The 19,434-nt window shown below is 47.4% G+C and overlaps 1 protein-coding gene across 1 annotated transcript in view; it reads right to left on the bottom strand.

Annotated features, from left to right (window-relative positions):
* The window catches only part of RELL1 (RELT like 1), a 369,210-nt gene extending 361,284 nt beyond the window's left edge, over positions 1-7,926 (bottom strand). Inside the window, exon 1 of the mRNA XM_069631821.1 lies at positions 7,699-7,926. Coding sequence (XP_069487922.1) covers positions 7,699-7,702 — 4 coding nt within the window. The 5' untranslated portion in view covers positions 7,703-7,926. The remainder of the gene's footprint in view (positions 1-7,698) is intronic.
* Between the last annotated feature and the right edge of the window lie 11,508 nt (positions 7,927-19,434).

Genomic DNA, 19,434 nt, shown 5'->3' with positions numbered 1-19,434 from the left:
GAACTAGAAGGTCAGTATTTTCTGGTGAAGAGAGTACTGTGGTCCATTCACATCTAGATTATGCCTAAGGCCAAATATTCTGCATTTTGGCTTTTGTAGTCAAACAAAAGGAAAAATAAAACAACAATCCAGGAGATAACATTCCATTTATACACATGTTCAAAACCCTGAAGCAATTGGAGACCAACATATATAAAGGTAAGTAATTGAGATCTAGTTCATCAGGTTTGGAGTAAAGTTCACATACATCAGATCACACAGGAAATGGTGGGAAATAGACAAGCAGCCCAATTATAATAGCGAAAACGATCTAAATTCTTTAGGGATTAAGTGACAATAGTCATTGGAATTAACCCAGGTCCTCCGGTATTTAATTAAGGTATCGGAAAGTGTGGCAGTGATTTTTTCCAATGGTGCATATATTCCATATATGCTGACCCATCCTTCCCAGCTAACTATCGCCCAATCTCCATCACTCTTTTCCTGGGCAAACGCCTCGAAAAGCTGGCCATCTCCCAGCTCAATCTCCACACTGAATATGTTGGTTGTCTTCATGATCATCAGTCTGGCTTCAGAGCTGCCAGAAGCACGGAAACTGCTCTCCTGAACATCCTGATCTCCAACCTTGATTCCAACACCCCCTGTGTCCTCATCTTGCTTGATCTTTCCTCTGCCTTTGACAGTCAACCATGCCATCCTGCTCAACCTTCTCTGTGATAACCTGGTTATCACTGGTCAGGACCTGGTGTGGCTGTCCTCCTTCCTCTCTGATCCACCCTCTCAGGTCCAACTTGGGTCCTTCCTCTCCTCTATCTTTATCTCTACCTGCGGTGTTCCCCAGGGGTCTAACCTCTCTCCCTGGCTGTTCAACCAATACCTAGCAGTCCTTGCCCACCGCAGTGCCACTCTCTGCCCCAAGTTCCAGTGCAATGCGAATGACACTCAGCTCATTTTCAGGCTACCCTCAGCCACCTCTTCTCCTTCACTCATCTCTGTCCGTCTGTCTGCTATCCAGGAGTGGTGCGCCGCCAATAATCTCTGCCTTAATACGAGTAAAACTGAGATTCTCCTCATCGGCACACCTGCACCCTCCTTTCCTGCCACTCTCTGGCCGGCCTCTCTTGGCCCTCCTCCTGCAAGGCTAAAAACCTTAGGGTCATCTTCGACTCCAAACTCTCGTTCTCTCCACACATCTCTGACGTCTCTAAGAAGTCACACTACCAGCTGCACCTCCTCAGAGGTATTCTTTCTTTCCTCTCTTTCCCCCAGAAGCTCACCATCTCTAGAGCTGGTTCTCTCTAGGTTGAACTATTGCAACATCCTCTTTCTGAATCTGCCTGCTTCTACTCTCCGCCCTCTGCAACTCATCCAGAACAGGACTGCGAGACTTGTCCTTGGCCTCAAGCCCAGGGATCGCATCTCCCCAGGACTGAAATCTCTGCACTGGCTCCCAGTGACTGCAAGCATTCAGTTCAAACCCCTCTGCATTGTCCACAAGGCCTTCTGGGGCCTGGGGCCTCAATACCTTTAACTGTCTCTTCCTAAATATCTTCCTCCTCGAGCTCTTCGCTCACCCAACCTCCAACTCCCTCAGGGTCAGCCGCTTCTCCAAGCAACAAGTTGGTGGTAGATCTCTCTCTTCGGCGGGGGCCTCCCTCTGGAACAGCCTCCCTGCCTCCCTGAATCTTGAGGAGAACCATCACCGGTTTCGGAAGCACCTTAAAATCCTCCCCTTTGCTTCTACTTTCTCTCCCCTCTCCCCTGCTGAATTCCTGGTTGAAACTGAGATTGCACTGGTTACCTGGCCATTCTTCTGATCTCGGGCCCTGGCCCCGCCAGTTGCACACCTGCACTGCCTCCCTGGCAGCCACCGCTCTCGGTGACTGTTTCTGTATCCCTACAGTCCCCCTACCAGTATTTATGTCTGCACTTACCTTGCACTTGCCCCTGTTGGCCATATTTGTATTTCTCCATGTATTCTTTTATCCCATGTTCTACACTGTTCCCTCCCCCTTCCCCCTTCCTATGCACTTGTGCAATCTGAATGACACTGGGCCTAGTAAGATCATTGTCTGTCTTCCCTCTGTTCCCCCTCCCTTGCCCTGTCGCGCCTTGAAACACTTGTGTTTTGGCACGTTATAAATGCCATATCATATCATATCATATTTTAGCCCACCACATATTCAGCTAAGGTGTTTCTGGCTTTTTAAAATGTGTGGCTATGGTAAGTTTGGCTGCTGTTAACATGTGGCCTGAAAGAATGGAGTGTGAAGCCCCAAGGGTAAATATATCTTGTTCATCTACACTGCCCAATAAAATAACTGTGGGGTCCAGGGGCAGCTGAATGCCCACAATTTTGTGAATCAGATCAATGATTGCCACCCAAAAAGATTTGCGTACATTGCCACCATATACAGGCATGATGCCAGCCCCTCCAAAACCATGCCAATAGAGAGGGGAAAGGTCAGGGTATATTTTGTGTCGATTGTCTGGCATGAGGTACCAACGATATATAATTCTATAAGAATTTTCCAAAGCCGTGGTACATTTGGATGTTTTGGCGACTCCATTCCCCAAGTTGTCCCATGAGGAAGGCAAAATCTCACGTCCCAGCTCATCCTCACGTCCCACCTCATCCTCCCAATTCCCCATGTAATTCATCTTCTCATCCGACTTCACCTCTTTCAGTATTTTAAATATATTGGACATTTTGGGACAAGAAAGGGTAAATGACACCAGCATTTCAAAGGGGGTCAGATCTCTACAGCCCCCAGTCTTAATCTCAGGGTGAGATGACCCGTGTTTTAGCTGTGTCTATTTAAATCTTTCTGATTCTGGCAATGTGAATGTTGCTTTGCATTGTTCCAATGTGAGGGGTATTGCATCCTCATAACTGGCCCAACTCCCTGTTGGGCAGAATCCTGTGCAGTGCCCTTAGGGACCACTACACACAATTAAGACTATAGGCGGCAATTCAAGTTTTACCTTTGGTACAAGCCTGTACTATGTCAGAGTGGTAGCAGTGGCGGAGCAGCCAGGCCTATCTCAAGAGTATATGAGCAGCAGCAGAGATTTCACAAAAGGGACCACAATTACTGTGACTCAAGCAAACACTGACTCAAGGTTTCAGGTAAAAAAATATAAGTACATTTATTTTTAAACCATCAGTTATAAACACAACACTTCTATTAAACTTTAAACAAAACCACACGTTAAATATACTACAACTAACCAATTCACTTTGTACAGTATGTCTCAAGGTAAGTGCCCCGTGTTTGAATGAACCGGTGTTATGAACAAAACACGATACCGCGGATACGGTTGCGATCACTTTTTGACAGTTCGGTCTACTCAATAAACGCGTATTCGTGACATGAAATGCTACCGGGGCAAAAGCACACTTAGCACCTGAGATACCCAGAGGGAGTTGGAGGCAAAAATCACAGGCAATATTTAGGTTAGGCAGACAGTATCGAGAAACACTCAGAAACAGGAGTCGAAAGTCAAAGGGTCGGTGCCAGGTTTAAGTGACACCGGAGACCTGTGCAGAAGAACACACTGTTAGACAGTTCACGATCCAGCATAGCCCAAAAGTATTTGAATATTGTCAATGTTCGGAAGCAAAAGTTGTAAGAAGGAGGGAAGACAAGGCCGAGCCTTGAGGATGAAGAAAAGGGATTAACCCAGTTTCCTAGAGTAGAACACAGTACTCTATTCCCACGATGCAGCTGGTGCCCTGGCAGTTGTTCCTGTTGGTTTCCCGCAGACCCACGATTGCTGGAGCTTTGTTGTGAAGGAGGACATCTGAAGGGGGTCTGCACCACACAGGTATGAAGCCGGCAGTAGCGACAATGAAAAAAGGTGTGCTCCTTAAAAACAGGAGAGGCTCAGCAGGTGGCTATCCGGACCACTACAGCAGTGTGTAGCGATTTCGACCACGCCAGAGATCTCTGGCTGAAGAAGATGAGCTGGTTATCCCCACCAGGCTCAAGTGAAGAAGACTCCGGACTGGACCTCCTCTTAGTCATCGAAGGATAGATAGCTCGGGACTGCAGCAGGACTTCACCGGGACGGGGTAGTTGCAGCAGCCGTCGTTCTCTCTGCTTCTCTTCGGTTCCTTGTAGTTCCAGAGCCGACTCTGACTTCTAGCCCAAGAGACCTGCCTTTTATGCACAAAACCCTCATTCACACAGCCTGGCTGTCAATCACGCAGCAGGGGGGGGTTGTTCAGCCGGGACAACCACCTCAGCCAATCATGGAAAAGTACGACTTGGGTTTCCTAGGATACCCTGTGCAGGGGCTGACTACACCACCCCCTCACATTCAGCCCACCTAGACACCCAGGCGACTTGAGGAGGGCTTCTCTGCAGAAGCCCGCCAAAAAGACGGTGAACAAAGAAGGCGAACCCAGTTTGCCGCGCAAAGTAAAACACAAGAAGGACTTTAACAAAAAGAAATGGCGAATAAACCCAACCAGAGCCAAAAGAAAGATGATTTGGTCAAGGGGATTATGTTTGAGGCTAATATAATAGCCAGGAACAGTACCACATTTATCTAATATAATCGCAGTAGAAATGTTAGGGTAGATACCACTGCCACCAGCCAAGTCTAAATGTTAAAAGAGCGAAACAATGCTATGGGTGGTAGACAGAAAAGGGGTACAGAGTAGCCCTTTCCAGTACTCCATGTAATATGGGGTGTACTGGGTCGGTGGCAAAAATGACTATGTAAAGTAAATGGCAACTTTACCTTTCTCTGGGGGACAGTAGTCAGCCCCAGCGAAATGGAGTCAGAGGGAAGTCTTAAAGACAACCCTGGGTTACTACACTGAGGGTGCGGTATAACCCATACAAGAAAAGGGGCACCTGTAGTGGTGTGCTCCAGTGCCCAAGATCACACAATGAGTAAAAACACATAGGCCAAAACACATGCCAGAGTGGGAAAAAGATGTACACACTTACCAGGTGGAAAAAATAAACTCCAGAAATCCAGCAAAGCTGCTGGGGGACACACTATGTGAGGGAAATTAGCCCTAGAAGGAGAATTCTCCCTAACACTCCCTTAGGCTGTCCACACTCTAATCGACTAAGCTATCGGCACCCAGGCCCTGTGTGAAGTTTGGTTTATTAAAAACTGGTGTTGGGGGGCGAGTGGTGAGCTTATGAATGTGCACTGACATATCCTAGTAGAATAAGCTTACTAAGGTGGAGGGTAGCAGCATGTGCCGCTGAGATCAGCTGTTGGCAGGTAGCCATGGGAGGGGGGCCAGTGGAATGTCTAAACTTACCGGTTCCTTACACTTTTTGCGCGATTGTGTGTCTGCGAAATCAAGAATCATTGAGATTATTGGGAGGCAGATGAATAGATCATCCATAGCTTCTCCCCCTCACCCGCACCAATACTGCAAAGGTGAGAGATGTTACTCACAGACAAACGTTCCGCCCTGATATCCCTCAGGAATTGCAGGGCTTGGGGACAACGTGAGCTGAAGATGACAAAAGCATTCAAACTAACATTGTAAAAGTAAAAGCACATGCATTAGACACAAAGCAAACAACATGAAGAGCACGCACAATAGGTAATATATGCATTTAGACATGAAGAATATTATCATAGCATCCACAGACATGAAGAACCCTAACATGACCAATGCATAAGGTGAATGCAACATGAACGACGTGGGGAAGACTCAAGGCTGAATCCATAGAAACACATATTCATGTAGCAGTTAGACAGTAGCTGGCAACTAGTGCCAAGCACTGGCGAAACGGGGGCCGTGGCAGCACTCGCTGTGCATGGTGCCCCATACTGCCCATACCCAACAGGGGGCCCAGTGGCGATGGGTTGAGGCCTCCACATTTTGTGTTACGCCAGTGGTGCCAAGGTTAGATTGAAATAAGGGAGAATTGGAATGGTGGAATGAAGGCACGAGTTAACAATTCCCAAGACAAAAGCAGTATACTCCCAGATTAAAGTTTTATAAGAGCACAACCAGCCTTTGTTAGCCAGGTGCAATGAAACAGTAAACCAAAAGACTCCATGAAGAATAACTCAAGCGCATCCTTGGTGGCTACAGAAACCGTAACATACTCATTAATATTAGCTAAACCCTCAGTAAATAGAAGGTCATTCAATTTCGTACACGTCTCCTAGCATGTGACTCATGCATAGAGAACACTGTCCATTCATTACAAGTGAGCATAGATAGAACGGAATCGTACTAAAATGTCCACCTAGGAATTGCGATGGCCGAAAAATGCTGACTTTTTTTTAAACCCCCCCCCTTACACCACATATGTGTGGGGGGGGGTGTAGAGTATAATATTAATATGGGAGGCTGCGGGGGGGGGTTTCCCCCGCCTATATATGTGGAGCAAATGTTTTTAAAAAGTCGGCATTTTTGGCCGTCACAATAATCATATAGATCTGATAGAACACCTGCAGTACTCTCTAAACGCGCCCATAGACATGAGGCACCACACAAGGCCAAGTACAAAGAGCTTGCTCAGGTTCATGGCTTGATAATGAGGGATGGTAACTTCATTTGGAAGTATTACAGTCCATGGGCCTCTCTCCCCCTACCGTCTGGCTCATATCCTGATGACCGGTCAAGTATCCAAGGTTGGTGAGCAATGTGTCAACCTATCAGAATCCTTAAGAGTTGTGCCGCCCATAAAGTAGCATGCCAACCAACCCCTTGTGGTGAAGATGATGTAGTATATATAACCTTTATCAATATAGGGGTGGTTCCAGGTCTGCAGTTTGCCATGGCATCAGAGTATGGAGTGCTGATGGAGCATATGCCAGAAATCTTTAATAGGGTGGAGTACTTTGCTGGTTTGGGTACTGTTCTGGTAGCCCGGTTTATTCTCGCACCTAGAAAAAGAGGATAGGAGATCAACTCAATAGGGCTTTATGTTCTGGGAGGCTGTTGAGAGGCAATGAGCTGATCTTCCGTTTTTGGCTTGGTTACTGAAAGTCCCTTCCTGTGTTATAAAATGTTTATTTCTTGCTTTCCAAGGTCTGCAAAACATCGTGTTTCTTTAATGCTGGTTAAAGAGCGATTCATACACAAAACTCGCTCTCGGTCTACTCTTTTGATACAATCTAAACACGCACTCTCATCAAAGACGTTGGCTACAAAAGGGAAACATGAACGGTTTAGGCTTGAAATTGGCCTTTGTAAATACGTGAAAAACATGAACGAACAGCGGAACAATGTACCACACGAGTATTTTGCGACCGAGCGTGGTCCTATCTGTGGCCAAGGTATCACACATTGAATGGAGGAACCGAATGGGAGTAATATGCTGTGCCTGCAGAAAACGTAGCGGGCGGGACAGGAAGAACGAGAAATAAACTCATGTGAGCAGGAAGGAGCCGGGGACGGTGCAGCAGAGAGTGTGTGTTGGTGCTCTCGTTCAGGCCAAGGAGTGTGGATGAGGGGAGCAGAGTCGGCAGTGGTGCCACGGCTACCGGAAGCGTGGCAGCCTCTCGTGGTACACAATAGCATTTGTAAACTTTCCCAGTGTTATTACTGTTGTATAGGAAGGAGTGAACCTAGACCCCGCCCTCCAAGGGATGCAGTCAATTACAAGGACTAAAGTACCCAGAGCCGCAAGAACAGCCCAAGCCGATTATCCAACTCCACATACGTAGTTTCTGCAATAACGCGCGAACCAAGAGGTGCATGCTTACCCATAACCGATCCGGTTTGTCACCCCCGAGAGCTGGAGACTTGGCGCAGGCTAGCACTCTAGACTACTCCCGGCGCCGCCCATCGGACCTTGCTTCTCTTACCCTGGTCTCCGCCTCTTTGCCTGTAATGTGAGCGCTTTCGAGGTGTGCTCTCCAGGAGCCGCGCGCACTTCTGAATAGTGCCTAAAACTGGGTGGGACACAGAGCTACGTCGCACAACACTAGCATACTTGCCAACCCTACAGATCAGGCAGTAGGCGACTGCTTTGGAAGCAGCCCTACTGCCTACAGATTTCAGTGACAGATCCTACTTCTTTTTACCGTGGCGAGTATGTGACTCTAAGGCAGGCTCCAGGACAAAGCATGCAACACATTCATTAGTCTGTACAGTGGGCTGGTAGGTGATTACTTTGATTGGACTCGGACCATTCCACTGATCTGACAACTACTTGACTCTGTCCTGCACTCTTGCTAGGACAACCGTTAGGTGAACCACCAGTGAAAGCAAGTGTTAAATTACCATTCAGAATTATACATTTTTAACATTTCAACATCTTTCCATGTTGTGCTGATTGTATGTTTTGTATTTTCCTGTGATGTCATTGCTATGGGAATTATTATTTTTGAAATTTGAAAAATCCTACATCTTTTTGGTCACAGAATGTTGGCAAGTATGCACTAGGTAATTCAATATACCATCTACTAGGTTCTGTGGTAAGTACAATGCACACATACGTGGAAGGTAGCCGGCGGGAGACAGAATAAGCAAAGTATTTCTTTTTGTTTGTTGGTATAATGAGGCACTGACACTCCTAATCTGTAGTGAATGGAGCGAGACCTAACACCCCCGGTTTAAACAGAAGACATCTTTTTGGGCTTCCATGCCCCACCCTCTCCGACAATACCACTGTAGTCTGATGGAAACGTTTTCCATTAATTGGCCGATTGAGCGCAACTTAAGTAAAGGTTTTTCACCCCTGTTGGCGGTCTCTGGATGCCGCCGTCCGTGAGACCCCCAGCCCCCGTGACACGGAGACAGCGGTGTTACCAGTGTGGGATCCCCGGTGATTGTGTCGTCACCGGGAACGCCCCGTTTATTTAACTGCGCATGCGACAGAGTGAACGTCACCCCGTCGCGTGCATACCCTTAAAGGGCAGAAATTCACACTTGTCCTTGTGCAGGGTGAGTCCCAGCGAGTGCAGGCATTCAAAAGTCTTGGCCAGGCGTGCCAGATGCTGCGTCTCCGACCTGGCATACACCAAGATGTCGTCGCTAATATTAAGGACTCCATCCAGATCCACTAGTGCCCCTCTTATGATGTTTTGGAAAACCTCCGCCGCGGAAGACACCCCAAAACTCGACCTCTTGTATCGGTAAAGACCTCAATGAGTGGTAAAGGTTGTGATGTAGCGGGACTCGGGGTGCAGGACCACCTGATGATAGCCTGCTCTCAGGTCCAGTTTGGAAAAGAACCTCGCCCCTTGCAGTTCTGCTATGATGTCATCGATGGTAGGGGTCAAGTGTCGCTCCCTCTTTATGGCCTTATTGGGGAGTCGCATGTCCACACAGATCCTCACCGCATCTGGCTGTTTAGGCTTGCGCGCGATGACAATGGGAGACACCCAGGGGGTGGGGCCCTCAACCTTTTCAATAATGTCCAGCCCCACCAGATTGTCCAGTTCTCGATCCACCAGATCCCTGAGATGAAAAGGAACTCGCCGGTGCTTCAGCGCCACTGGTTGGATCGACTCATCGATGTGGAGCCAGACCGGCTCACCCACCAACTGTCCAATGCCTTCAAACAGGGAGCTGTGTTTGGCCAGGAGTACCTGAATGTCGTCTTAGTACACTGAGTATGCGAATGTGACAATTCCCAGCGCCTCAGCCACAGCACAGCAAAGCAGGGTGTTGTCGCTCACCGGTGTGACATAGAATCTTGCCCGGATGTGTGAGTCACCATATTGAACATCAGCCACGAATACGCTGTCCAGAGGAAGGGGCTGATCACCGCCGAAAGCGAATATGCGTGCTCTCGGTGCGGTCAGCGTGGGCGGGGCCTGCATGGTATCATAGTGCTGTCTGGCCATCACATTCACGGACGCACCGGTGTCTACTAGCATTGGTACAGAGTCTCCATTGACAAGCACGTTGCACCTGGGCTGTCTCTTGGAGCGGGATTTCAGCATGCTCACACTGGACACGAAGAAGACGTTTTCCTCGTCCTCTTCCTCCCCTTCCTGAGGGGCCCCTTCGTCACCCTGGTCCACCTGAGCAACGTTGGACGTCCTTTGGGGTCGGAAGAAACCGGCTCAAACAGGCCCCCTAGGCACTACCTTGGGAGCTGCAGATCTGCACATCCTGGCGAAGTGGTCCGCGCCTCCGCACCTGCCACACTTAACCCCAGTCGCAGGGCATTCAGCTGGGTGCGGGAGATCGTACCCACACTTTGGGCACAAGGAAGTAGTCCCAGGCGGGCGCGGGCTCTGAGTGTTCATGGGGCGCCTCGCTCCACGGCCTCTTCCAACCGCGCAGACTTCCTCCACCTTGCCTGGGCGGGCACCAGCTTCCATTCTGGTTGCCCGCAATTCCGACACTTCGTGGCACCTTCCCAGTTCTAGGATGCGGGGAAGGGTGATGCCAGGCTCGCGCAATATCTGGCGCCTCAGTTTCCCAGAGACACACCCCTGAATGAGTTGGTTGCGAATCATGACTTCAGGGTCGTTCCACGCACATGGCGCCGCCAGTCTCCGCAGCCGCCCATAGAACACATCCAGAGTCTCGTCATCCTTCTGTCGAGCCGTTCCCATGAGAAAACGTTCATAATCTGCGTTGGCCATTGGCAGAAAATGATTATGGAGTGCATCCTTTGCCGCCGCAAACGACCCATCCGCCGGCTGCAGGGACAGAAATATCTCATGCACTGCTGGGCCAGCAGAGTACAGGAGAGTGGCCAGCTTGCTGTCGTCGCTTGTCTCCATCGTGGCCCTGAAGTACATCTCGAGCCTATCCATCCACATCTTCCACCTCTGTCCCAGGTTTGATGGCGCACCCGAGGTATCAAACTCAGGCATTGGCTGTAGGGACCCAGGTGGTTTCAGCGGGGGAGCAGGCGGAGGCGCAGCAGCAGCAGCTTGACTCATGGTGGATAGCGCACAGGCACCCCAGAAGATATAATTGATGGGGCCGCAACTCACCACCAGCAATCAGCCTCCAGAGATGGTTTGAATTCTGCCTCTCACCAGGCGCACTCCTCGCAGATGTATCGCTCCAGCCAGCAGGCAGACAATGAAGCGTCCAAAAATTGAGCAGGGGGGAAGACCCCTAGTGCATTCAGCAGGCTTCCTATAGAGTCTGACCCATCTACTCGGTGAAAAAAAAGTGAAAATGTCAATGATTCATTCTGAAATTGACACATGCTGTTTCCAGCGACTGTCCGCCGCTGAAATATCCAAAACTTATGTCCGGATGGCTCACCGACGCTTCGTTATGAAGCCGCGAGTCTCCGAGGCCTATTCATCAAGATGGCCGCCGGCCGCGTGTGTCTCTTCCTTCTCCGCGGTCAGAATTCGCTGAAGCGTTCACGTAGGATCATCTACGCTCCGAGCGAATGTCTCCGCCTGTTCCAGGAAGTGATCCTGGCACTCGTCGCCACTGTTGGCGGTCTCCGGATGCCGCCGTCCGTGAGCCCCCCACCCCTGTGACACAGAGACAGTGGTGTTACCAGTGTGGGCTCCCCGGTGATTGTGTCGTCACCGGGAACACCCCGTTTATTTAACTGCGCATGCGGCGGAGTGAACGTCACCCCGTTGCATGCGTACCCTTAAAGGGCCAACGCCACAACCCCCGATTTTTTTTTTAATTGGGTTAAAATCAGTCCTTTTCCAGCACAAATTGCAGAATAAATACGCAACAATACTGTTTACGTGACAGGGCAACACATGAAACACCAGTACATAAATGCCGGTTAACAACAGAACATTTTTGCAACACTTCCTGAGGCCTGGCTTCCCTAAAACATAACATACGCCATCATTGCTCTGCTTTCATTCAGGATTTTGCGAATCGGATCATGAGGTTTGCCCCCCTTTCAAATTGGTGGTGTCCAAATAACTGAACGAGGCGGTCTCAACAATACATGCCAGCATTGCCACTGTAGTACAATGTTATTCTGCTAGTGTCCCCCCAAAAAATGAGTCCTGTCTCAACAATAGGTCCACACTTCTCCCTTCATGCTGCTAGTGCCCATATCATCTCATGCAGTCTAATAATGCATAACGTTGCTGTGCATGTCCACAAGCGGTGTCTTTGAACTTGACATGCATTTGCACATACCCATTCGTGCAAACATGCATGAGTTTAAAAGCCATTATTTCACAACTGTCCTTTAGGCCCTACTAAGTTCAAGACATAGATACCCCAGAAGAGCATTTTTGGCAACCCATCTGTATACTGTGCCTGTTTGACAAAGGTTATGCACTTTCTTGCTATGCATAATGTACACATTTGCACATCAAACAAGCAGTTGCAACAAGAGCTGAGACTTTGGAGAAGAAATGGCCAACCCTACATTTCTTATCATGTGTGCTGCTTTGATAACATGACTACTGTTATGCAGGAGTACAGAGATTAGTAGTGGTTTCTGCACTCCTACTCAGCAGCACACTACTACTAAACCAGCAGTGATCTCAATCATAAAGGTGTAACAGGCACAGCATGAATGGTACACCTCCTTTGCCTCTTTAAAGTAGCATGGGCGCAGAAGGCAGGGTATATGCCTCAAGAGGGGTGTGAGTAACCAAGAAAGCATTGAGAACAACAGTACTGTTGTACTAAAATAAATGTCCAATCAAGGTTCTATAAAAATACAAGACTTTAGTAAAATTAAAGGACAGGCAAACCAATCTTAGGAGACACTCTTGTAATGAAGGACACAGGATTTTGATTGTGCACTCTGGATATGAAGACAGGGCTATGCAGACAATTGTATTGTATTGTACTTGTCGTTTATATAGCACCATTTACCATTATTATAGTCTCAATGCGCTGTTAGTGGGAACACCCTCGGAGGACTGAAGTCCAGAGTGTTGGAGGCCATGGAGTAAAATTAGGATGCATGTGTGCATTTGGCCAAATAAGGCTTAATAGACCTGCGCTGCATTCTGATGTCAAAGGTGTTGAGGCTTAGTCTGGTGTGAGTAGGAAGAGAGTTATGCGAACAGCACAACCAAATTCTGTCTAGTCCCTGCTGTATTTTGATGTGTGCGGGTAGCCACGACTGCAGGTACTTCCATCTCTGAAAGGGTCATCTGCTGATCAGCTTCTCCTTTAGCAAGCTCAGTGCCAAAAGCATAGTGTGTTTCTGTGTCTTGCTACATCAGTATCCTGATCTGCAGCGCCTGCTCTACCAGTAGCACAGAGCAGGTTCAGAGGTCAAAGTTACCCATTTGACAACTACAGTGACAGCCAAGTCGCTGCAGTGCCAGGGCTGCACTTAAAGATATGCACCCCTGCACCATAACTACAATGATCATAAGTATTCCAGTTTGGTGGTAGGGTAAAGTTTAAAAATAAGCTATACCTGGGTAAAGGCTTGGTACTACTCATAATCATTACAGCCATGTCCAATTTGATAGGAGGAAAGATAGCTCAGGGGCAACGCGTTTGTCTTGAAAGCAAGACAACGCAGAGCAACACGGGTTTGAATCCCGATACCGCGCTTAGAAATCACTCGCTGGTATTGGGCGTGTTATAAAAGAACAATTATAATAATAATTATATAATATCACAGAAGTCATCTCCTCGGAGCCAGCTGAGCTGTGGAAGGTGATGTGTATTCTGGCCAGACAGTCTGATCCTGCCAAAGTGAGTGGACAGAAACCTGAACAGCCATGCCTCTTCTTTGATCTCTTTGTGAGGGTAGATAATATCCTCCTCCAGAGACAGCTGGACAACAGGCAGCTGTTCTGGGCCTAGTGATCAAAGGAGCACACACATTAGAAGGGAGCCTCACACCCGACTAATGCATTTCTAAGTGCCTTTCATCCTAGTGAGAAGTACAGGAGGGCGCTGTACAGTTGAGGAAGAATTCACCATCTTGTTTTTCTATCCTTCTCTCTCTTTTCTGTCTCACTCATTTCCTCTACAGCAAAGTACTTTTGGTCTGATGTCAGAAGGGCAAAGTCCACTTTTTTTCAAGAACAGGGATTGGACCACTAAAGCAGGCTAGCTTAAGTCCAATCACCTGTGAACATTAACCTTTAAAAGAAGGGGTCTCCCAAACTTTTTTTAAATCATATTTTATGGACTCCAACCCTTGAACAAGATGTCGTTAGTTCTTTCCAGAGTCCTCTATATGTGAGGCGAAGGCAGGTGTTCCAAGGCAAAGGTGAGCTCTGTCCCCTAACCATCCCCAGGGACCATAAGGAGGTGTACTTGCTGCTGGATGAAGACCTGCCTCTCTTTCAACCACAGCACTACCAAGGACCTCACCATTTTGAAGGACCCCTGCAGTTGTGTGCCAGCCTCCGCTGTGTTTGGGAGCAAATGAAAATGACTCATCTTGTCCCTGAGCCCCTGGATTGGGATTCACAGCACTGTGAGTGCCAAGGAAGCTGGGAGCCAAGTGTGCTTCACCCCTGAACTGATTGGAGCCATGTTTAAGAACTATTTGACACATTTGAACCACCAGGACCCCCTGGTGCTGCTTTTTGCATGCGCTGAATCTTTGGCTTTCTCGCACAGTGCCAAAACGTCTGATTCAGTGCTGCTGGTGCACCAAGTACCGCATGAATATACTATTGACTGCTAAAGGCCCCCCTTTGATCCATTTTGGGGCCCTATAGACTGGTTAGCTCGCTTGTAACCCCTTTGCACCCAAGAACATATCCTTTTAAAGAATACTGTGGTTATTACTTTCCTTACACCCTTGATCCTTTAAGCACAGTGCTGCATCTTGCTATCTTTGTCTATTCTGTTTTATTGCCACAGCGGTGGGTTATGTGTAGTGCTTTTCTAGTTAGTTATTACTGGAGGTGGTGTGTTTGATGAAAGTATATATATTTTTATAGAACGTTGATTGGACCTTACTTTATTTTGAACTGTTATGATTCGCTGTTGGGATTGCTACTGAACCATATCCACACCCTTCTTTAGAGGATAGCCTTCCTTCAGCCACGTTATCACAAAACTGAAGGCAACATAACTCTTAACTGTGCCTGTTTAATCTTTACGATTGTGTTGGTTCTTGGTTTGTAGAAGTGTGAGGACTGAGTAGGCTCTTTAGCCTCTATTCATCAGTTTACTCCTGAAGGGCATGAGTCAATTTTTCACACTGGGGCTTAACAGCATCAAACTGAGCTTCTAGGGGCTTTCTGGTGGGTCCAGATAATGCAACGGCATTCAGAAACGCAGTGTAATTCAACAAGAGGCGGCAGCAATTGGCTCAGAGAAGCTTAGGACAGGCAGGTGATGTTAAGGTTGGCATAGTGGTTCTAAATTGCAGAGAACCAGAGGCAGTTTCTTGTGTTTCTGGGGTGCTGTGAGGCCCTGTCAAGGGTCTCTGAGGAAAGCTAGTCCTTCAGCTGCCCTTCCCAACCAGGAAGGTTGCCAGGGACACTTGCAGGGCTTGACACTTCAGCAGGGATAGTTCTTTCTACCAGCATCCATGCAGCAGGTAGGCAGTTGTTGGTGTACTGTGGTACCCTGCACTGGGTCTCTGAGGAAAGGGGAATGTTGTCTGCCTTTTTCTAGCTAGGAAGGTTGTCAAGAAGGTTGTCAAGAACATTTTAAGGCTTGCCACTTCAGCAGGCCAAGTCCTGGGCACCAATGTCCAAGCATGTAGGGAAGGCATGGTATCACAAGTGTGACACTGACACAATGGATAAGATTTGTAAAACCTTTATTCAAAATGTTGGGGTTGGAGAAACTCCTATGTTGCCCTATAACTAGGATGGGAGTAGTCTCGACTATCAAACGATTAACAAAACAGTCCTAGTGGAGTCTGTCAAATCAAAATGGCCTATGCTAACAAACACCTAATGCCTGCCCTATCTCTTGTACAAAAAGTGTAAATCTATGCAAAGGAAAAATCAGTGTTCAAAAGAATACAGGTAGTTGAGCCAGCACTCCTCCTCACGTTAAACCTCACAGAGTAAAGCTGTCCTTGTAGGCAGGATAACACACTGTGGCTCGGTTTCTAACACTTTAAAGATTCCAAACCGTGTACTGAGGCCGGCCTGGCCCTCCACGTTAAAGTCTCTTTCTTGTCTTTCAAAATTGTATTCCAATGTAAAGTTCACAAAGGTCCCCCTCTGCCGGGCTCACACCTTACATCACACAGTTCACTTAGGTCCCCCTCCGTCGGGCTCAGACCTCTCACGTCACAGTTCAACACAAACGTGCAAGAGAGCCCCCTTCCCCAACCTTACTTCGGGTCTCCCTCAATCGGCTCTGACCCCTTTCGGATGTCGAAGACTTTCGAATGTGCGTGGCTCTTTTTACAGACCACTGCAAGACTACTTCGACTCAAAGTCCACATTTACTCTTGCTTAATTCACTTTTGCTGTTTGTTCGCTTTATAACTTCAAACAATGTACCTTTCACTGAGATTCTCAAATGGGCTACTTCCTTCCCCCAGACCACTCCGTTGCTTAGTATCGCTGATCTCAGAGCTACCTTTTACTTCAAAGTTTATTCACAGGTCTGCTTTTCTTCACATCTCATCCACACGCATGCAGCCTTCATTTGTGATATAATATTGCTACTTGATTTGCTTTAACACACCGGTCTCTCAAGTCGCTTGCCAACTCAAAGGCTATGTGCGTTTCTTTCTTGTTTTGCTATTTCCAATTCATGAGTAAAGGTTACTACCACAGACTTGGCCTCGCCTCCCCAACTCTGCCGTTCACCATAGAGAGTCGCTGGCGTCTTTGAAACACAATGCAATCTTCACTTGTGGCATCTGGTCTTATCTGCGTGTCTTTCGCGGTCTGTCGGAGGCAACGTCCTCGAGTAGGGAACCCTTGGGGTTTCCGGCCCGCTACTCTTGTCCCTTGGTCCATTGCCCTGCTCCAGTAGGTTTGCGTTCATCCTGGAAGTTCTGCTCGTGTACTGCCTTGCTCAGAGTGTCTCTTTGGGTGTTGCCTTTTATTCTTGTGAGGAGAGCTTACTGGTATCAGGTGTATGCACTTAGTGTAAAGTGCCTGGCTTTGCCTCACCCGATTAACAGGACATGTCCAGTATGATGTGAGAGAGTTAGCCTGGTTACACTCAGTCACCCTCTTCCTCAGCCAAGTGTTTGTGTAAAAAGGGGGGAGTTGGGACTTTGGAAAATTCTACAAAATAGGATGGGGTAGATGAACAAAAAAGGGTGGAATACCGCGTCTCACCATTGGCTGCCTCACCCCCACTCCCTGAAGACCCCTCACCCAGGAGATCCTGCCGCACTGGTACACCCCCAGGAACTGGATCCAAAAGCGATGGCCGTGTCCTGACCACCTGAATGCCAAGTCCCAGAGGACTAGCGGGTGAGAAACCCTTTGGTTTCTCACAAGCAGCAGAAAGGCCTTTTCCAACATCATGTTACTTCAAATGTTCCCTGAATGTGGGTATATGGAGGGCCTTTCTCCCTCTTTGGAAATGATCAACACCCCAATGGCTAGGGACTTTGGACAGACTTTACACCAACATGTTGCTGGAAAAATCCTCTTTTAAGTTGGTTAAAAATTAGTTTTCAAGATTATTCAATTAAGGAGGGCCTTGCCCGCTTAAAAAGTCAAAAGCCAGACAGCTTCCCAGCCCACGAGGAGATTCAGAGCACTGTAAAACCCACTTTCTGAGTCCCCAGAGCAGCGGTAAACAGTTAGGTCCTCCCCTGTGCCCCACCCACCCCAATGTTCACCTCCCATTCACCCCACTTACCTGAAGCTGCCTATTCCCTCCCTGCCAACTGAAACACTATTGTCATCTTGGTTTGTAGTTTTTTTAGAGTTGAGAAATGACAAGCATACCATTTCTCAACTTAAAAAAAAAACATTCAGCCTCCTGGAAAACCATGCGACGATGCTAAAATCAATACACACTCCCCCACCCCCGGAGGGTAGGGAGTGGGGAGGTAGTGTTTACCGAATCTGATAATCCCTGGGCTAACATTAACTGTAACTGGCCATGGGCATTAACTGACCCAGTAAAGCCATCACCCATCAGCGTTTTCTGTTTAAATTATGCTTTCTTGTGAAGATACATATTTTGTTCATTTCCTTCCAGCCACATTAATGAAGCTCAGCTCAGTGTGTGACCAACAATGTAGGTAGTGCCTGGTTTGAGGGGTCAGTAATGCGAGACTCAAGACTTTCTTTAGTATTCTCAAGGTTCAACATTTTATTTGTAACACAAATAAACAATAAACCATAACTAAACCTACTCTGCCAGGGGGTTCCCTACCTAGTCTAGGATCTAAGGGAAAACCTCCTAGCATTCACAATACTGACCCTCACACTAAATGATAATGATGTGTTATTTATATAGCACCTTAATCCAAAGCGCTTTACAGAGCACATATTTATATATAATATCACCCAACCGAAATCACCCAACAACATAAACATTTAAATGAACATGAAAACAATATAAATGAAAGGTTACCAAACAACCAGTGTCTTGGATGACTTCTATTTGTTCCGGCAGATCTTGCGCCCCCAGAAATGTCCCAAAGTCAATGCTTCCAAGGAAAAGAAAAGTCTTGAAAAGCTCCAAAGAAACAAAAGTTCAAACAAATAGAAATCCACTGGTAGCAGTTCTTTGATTGATGAAATGATCCCCTTTCTAAGTTCCACAAAGAAAACCCCAGTACCAATCGAATTCCTGGAAAGTCGTTCTCCAGGAGATGAACAAATTTGAAGACAAAAGTATAACTTCTGCTTAAAAACTCTTCTATTTGCAACTTCTGCAGCGTCTGCTATATACAGTTTTGTCAGGATGCTTCTGTTTAGGAATTACTCTCTCTCCAGCAATTCCCTTGATGAAACTGGGAGATCAGGCTCCCTTGCCCCACAGTTGACTTTTGGATTCTGCTACATTCAACTACTCAGCTCTGACAATTGTATTTTGCTTCCACAGTTCTGCTGCTCTGGTGCTACTGCAATTTATAAGGTTAGGCAACTTCCACGCAACTTCTTCGACCTCTACAGGTTGGCAATGCACTCTTCTCTCTTGTGTCACAAGAAAGGGCAGCCTCTTTGCCTTTCCTTCGGCCTTGTACTTACCAACTACAGTCATGTTGAACAAGTGTACAGTCCCCTTCCCCAGCTTCAATGATACTGTTTCTTCAGTGGTTATCCCAAGGTAGGAGTGCCACTCTTTCCAGCCTTGAATAACCTTTGTCACCGTTGGCTTTGGACGTCTCTGAGGTAGCACAGCTTCAACAACTCTTAAACAATAGTGTTCAGTTGTTAGATTAGCTGTATGTGGTTTAATAGGGTTTGGCTTGGGCTGTACTCGTTCTCTGCTCAGCTTCTACTTCTTTTAGAACTTCTGCTTCATTGTTCGGGATGTTAGAAGAGATCAGTTTTCCTATACAAATTCAATTAAGCACACATGATTTTGTTTTCCCTTTGAACTTCAAAGTTACGTGTTCCCAGCTTTCAGTCCGCTCTTAGTCTCAAGGCACTTGGGAAACAATGTTTCACACGTGACTTTTCAAGATATGAAAACTGTGCTTGTATCGCTTCGTGAGAGCC

The sequence above is a fragment of the Ambystoma mexicanum genome, chromosome 6q (assembly GCF_040938575.1).
Source record: "Ambystoma mexicanum isolate Mex_15411 chromosome 6q, UKY_AmexF1_1, whole genome shotgun sequence".
Taxonomy (NCBI): domain Eukaryota; kingdom Metazoa; phylum Chordata; class Amphibia; order Caudata; family Ambystomatidae; genus Ambystoma; species Ambystoma mexicanum.
The sequence above is the reverse complement of the archived record's forward strand: the minus strand, read 5'-3'. Positions and strand labels throughout refer to the sequence as shown.